This window comes from Penaeus chinensis, chromosome 29 (genome assembly GCF_019202785.1).
Source record: "Penaeus chinensis breed Huanghai No. 1 chromosome 29, ASM1920278v2, whole genome shotgun sequence".
Taxonomy (NCBI): Eukaryota; Metazoa; Arthropoda; class Malacostraca; order Decapoda; family Penaeidae; genus Penaeus; species Penaeus chinensis.
The window spans coordinates 2,498,608-2,503,607 of NC_061847.1; the positions used below are offsets into that span (position 1 = coordinate 2,498,608).

The 5,000-nt window shown below is 34.2% G+C and overlaps 1 protein-coding gene across 6 annotated transcripts in view; it reads right to left on the minus strand.

Annotated features, from left to right (window-relative positions):
• Window positions 1-5,000, minus strand: part of LOC125040839 (heterogeneous nuclear ribonucleoprotein M-like) — a 32,620-nt gene that overhangs the window by 10,702 nt on the left and 16,918 nt on the right. For 4 of the 6 annotated variants that reach the window (XR_007116228.1, XM_047635594.1, XM_047635598.1 and 1 more), the window contains 5 exons: window positions 3,824-3,898; window positions 2,126-2,326; window positions 1,818-1,935; window positions 1,450-1,644; window positions 677-712 (listed from right to left, as the gene is read on the minus strand). Coding sequence is in view for 5 of the 6 variants with exons in the window: in XM_047635594.1 (XP_047491550.1) it covers window positions 677-712; window positions 1,450-1,644; window positions 1,818-1,935; window positions 2,126-2,326; window positions 3,824-3,898 (625 nt within the window). In the remaining variant the exon portion in view is untranslated. The remainder of the gene's footprint in view (window positions 1-676; window positions 713-1,449; window positions 1,645-1,817; window positions 1,936-2,125; window positions 2,327-3,823; window positions 3,899-5,000) is intronic. The other 2 variants (XM_047635595.1, XM_047635596.1) reach the window with 2 other exon arrangements.

A 5,000-nucleotide genomic window follows, 5' to 3' on the forward strand; every position in this document is an offset into this window, starting at 1 on the left:
GTGTCACTTACACAGCCAATAAATACAATGAAAAAGTGAAACTATAAATGCATATATATATAATATATACATGCCAAACACTTATATGTAAACAAGTGCTATAAAAATATATTCTAAGTTTCTGTTTCCAACAGAGTCAATATTCATGAAACTTTGTTTATGAATCAGATCTTGCATTCACACCTTTCCAAAAGAGTTATCCCTACAAGTAGGATTTCTGGTATGAACTCTGAAACACTGCCCATCACCCTGCTATAATTTATTCCAGTTAAGTAATTGTAACTCACCAGATACATTAAAGCACTGAAAGTTTCTGGTGTGTATGAGGGGATAAGTAAGAGGGAGGGCATAACCACAGTCCTTTGACTAACAACTGGTCTTACCAACTAACCTATTCCAGTTTATGGTTCTTGCACTACCTAACAAGAAAGACCACTAAATACAAAAGATGCATCGCAGTGCAGTCTACTTCTTCAGATTCAAATTCTTCTTGTATATTGTTATGCCATGAACAACTTTCCATTTGGAAGACCAACATGAACAAGAACAATATCCCATTTCCATCACCAAAAACATAGAACCACTCATTTACTACAAAAAAGAAAAAGAAAAAAATTGTGGTAATACAAAAGTGAGGTGAGCTGACCCTAGAGTCGAGCTGTCACGTCCACCTTACCTCCTGTGATACTTGGGTTAATGGAGGGTACATTATCTGTAACAAGAAAGTAGGCATCGTGTCATCTGATGCTGTCAAATCAACAACTAGATGGATACACTTTCTTTCTCTCTTACTTTTTTTTTTTTTTGATCACTCTACATTCAACATCCCTTCAGTCATACAGATAAGAGATGAGGAAAAAAAAAAAATTAAGAAAAAAATACATAATGAATAAAAATAACCTGAAAATTGTCACCAAATAAACCGAAGTATGTAACAAATCACCTCATCAACCCACTTCCTTCAAATATGCACTTCTGGTACTCTCACTTATTAACTGCAGAAGTTAATAGAATATCTACAAGGATCTCAAAAACCTAAACAATACCTTAAAATTCTAATTGGAATATAATACCATTGTGCACCTTTTCCTAATCCAGCCTCTCAAATTAAAGCCAAAAAAAGACGGTTATATCCTGACCTGTCTCGAAGATTCTAAACCTAATCAATCCTAGTTTTGAACATTGGCACAGAATTTGTACTAAGATGATCATAACTGATAAAACTGAAGTAAAATGAAGATTTTCTTATATTCATTTACTTGCATATATTAATATCATAAAGCAATACATATACATGCATATTCACAGTGAAAATGATATCAACAATATCAATATCTATTCCTATATAGATATTAATAGAGCCATACCATAACTGCTTGCTTTTAATATTAAGGTTTGTAAAAAGATCTGACTATTCATAGCTTGTCCATCAAACAAATGGGCACCTACTGGCAACATCCGTAAGGGCTGACCCATTAATGCCCAGACCCATTCCCAGACCCTTAAGGCCAGGAGGAAGTTTCGTTGCTGTTGATTCCTGCTTTTCAGAGACACGGTCCATGCGTACACTCATCTTGCGGTCATAATATGTCTGGTTGTGCAACATAGAAATACTTTGTACAGCCTCCACTGGATGCTCAAATTCTGAAAGCAATGAAGTATTAAAATTTATCCAATTCTAATACATTTGTCATAAATCATCAACATCTGTTTCCACTTCAACTGAAGCTATAGAATTTATAATATTTATTCAGCAATAATCAACTAGCAATTTAGACATGATAATTCAACACTCAAAACACCTAGTCAAATCTTACCCACAACGCCAAATCCACGACTCTTGTTATCTTGGTCCTTACTAATCTCAACAGACACAACCTTTCCAGCTATTTTAAAAACATCTTTCAACATTTTTTCATCAACCTTGTAATCAAGCTGTGAAGGAAAACAATTATATTCTTTAAAGAACTAAAATATTATTCATTAACTTCAATAAGACAAGAAAATATTTCATAAACACCTAAATATCATGCCACAAAGAAACTAAATCAACAAATTACATTTTTTTGGATCAGTTGATGACATTGTATGCGATGTACAATCAGATAAAAACCACCTAACTCACATTAGCAACAAAAACTTTGTTAACAAGAGGTCCAGTGATGCCAAGAGATTCAAGGAATACTGTAGACAAGCCAAATGTATTCCCAAATTTGTTTGCCATGCCCTGAGGTCCAATATCTGCCCCACGAGCAAATTCACGACCTCCTCGCATGTCAGATTTCATTATGCCTCCTCTGTGTCGTTCACGGTCAGAATCAAAGTCCTGTTAAGGAAATAAGATAATTCAAAAATGTAGTTGGAGAAATTCATCACAAACATAAATGTATCATACAAAACATTTTATTACTTAATATCTTATCTACAAATATTACGTAAATAAAAAGAACACAACACATTTCATGTCCCCTAACAACATTTTCTACACAACTTTTATCACCAATACAATTACAGTTCATGCTCTTTATTTTTTTGGGTTACATTAAAATGCATACTATCTATAGATCTTCTTGCCACAACCATTGCCAATCCAAGCAGAAGTGATAGTGAACACCCTTTGAGGTTCAAGAAATTACACCTATTCTTCAAAACTCTTCAACAATGTCTATCTGCAACCTACCACATGTTGAAAAATAATTACACTTTACTTGACAACTTGAATTTGATATATAGATATAACACTCCATTTAATCAGTCTTAAGAGTATAGAATAAATACTGCAATGTTTTCATAACAACTGGCAATAAAATACCAAAGAATGTAATTACAAATCTATTTATAAGAGCTCTAGTGCAAAATCAAACTATACACAATACTGAAATGCATACAGCTATTTTTTCGTTGCTATATACCTTTCTACGAACATGTTAAAAAAAAGAAAGAAAAAAATAATAATAACTTGAATTTGAAATGAACATTTTTCTTCTATTTTTGTATCCTTACACCTCTGCATATCCCTTGAAAAATGACATAAATATCAACTTAAAGAACTTGCTATCTTGAATTTTTACAAAAGCTAGAAATGAAGGGAGAGAAAAAAACACCAAAGGGTCAGAGAAGGAAACATACACTTAACCCAATGGCGACGGGTCACGGCTATCGCCGTCATAACAATACGCACGATGTGCGGCGTGCGGCTGTCCGCAGCGGCGCCGCGCCAAAACGCCCCGAGGCAATGATTCGGCTTGATGGACCGATATCACGCGCTCGGAGTCGGCGCGCTGCCGCCGTTCGCCAGAGCGTAGAGTTTTTTTAATTTGCTATACCCGGCGCCATTGGGTTAATTATAGTATTCAATGACTCTGTTGTCTAAGTAAGTATCAAAACGACATACAAGCTGATAGCCGAAATTTTAACTCCTTTCTTTGTTTAGCACAGACATATTATTGAACTTTCAAATGAGGTTAGCTTAGAGATGTACGTTTCCTCACTACATCACCAGATTCAGTTGACAAATATCTAACACAGAATACCTAAAGCAACATTGTTAAACATCACTTACTTATTTGTCAGGGGGAAGAGACAGGCAAGCAATAAATTTAATCAAAACCAGAACAAATAAAAATCCATAGACCAACAGAAGATAAAAGCTCATGCAAGCCAACTATTACAAAAAAAAAAAAAAAAAAAAAAAAAAAAATTACTGACCATCACAATGCACTACAAAATTGCTTAAAGTCATCCACCACCACTACTTAACAGGCAACAAGAGAGAGAAATAAAAGATGACGTGTTTCTGTCAAGCAAAAACCTCACTGCTTACCATTGTGTCACTGCTTACCATTCTGTTTCCAAGCCGAATTTGAGCTAAATGGGCCAGGGGTAGTTCATCTGCTTTCTGTAAAGGTTTGAAATGGTTATACTAGGATCATAACTGCTCACCAAGCAACAATTAAAATAATTGACTAATATAGGTCTTCAAAACAAAAAAAAGGCATACTTAAAACCTTGCAATTCAGGTCATCGTAACTCAAAGTGGGGGTAAATCCCATTGAGATTTTACAAACTAAAATTACCTCTATATCATTCACTTCCTTTGAATAGGAGAAATTTATCTAAAACGTTACTACCTTGGTTTTAACTTAACATTGGTTCCTTTGACGCTTTCAAAGTGAAAGTGAAAATTATGTTAAAGTTAATAGATGATAAAGAATGTCACTTACTTAAACTGCTTGACATTTGTCAAAATGGCACAACACACCAAATTAATATTTTTACATCAAATTAAATTTTCTCTAGGAAGCAAATAATAAGTTTCAGTTTACAACACTCAAGAAACTAAAATTTTAACATAGCTAACACATTTTCTTATATTGTATGTATGTATGTATGTATGTATGTATGTATGTATGTATGTATGTATGTATGTATGTATGTATGTATGTATGTATGTATGTATGTATGTATGTATGTACATATGCATATCAGGGTTGGTGCCTTTTTTTTTTTTTTTCTATCATCCAAAGCTGACGGGCTTGGCATGTACGTACATGCCATGCCCACTGCGAGTTTATTTTATTGTGTTTACTCATAGATGGCTACACTTGTACTAAGTCTCCAATGAGCCACTCACGAGTACTGCCTGTCCGGATAATGCTGTACCTCGCATCAGAGCGGTTACTATGTCGTAAGGCCTCCAAAGGCCATACTCTGAACAAAATTCGCCACCATGTTATGACATCACGCACTGTAAAATACCTTGTATGTTACAACTGCTCCGGAGCTCTCATAAGAGTTTCAAACTGGATATAGTACAGTTTATTTTATGGTTACTTAGTTGACAAACTTTTATTTGACTATAACATGCCTTTTAAATACTTAATACTAGGTATTGACAAACTTTTATTTGACTATAACATGCCTTTTAAATACTTAATACTAGGGTATTTCAACTGTCTAGTATTTTCTTTGTTTTCCGTGCTTTATCCTTATCTTGAATC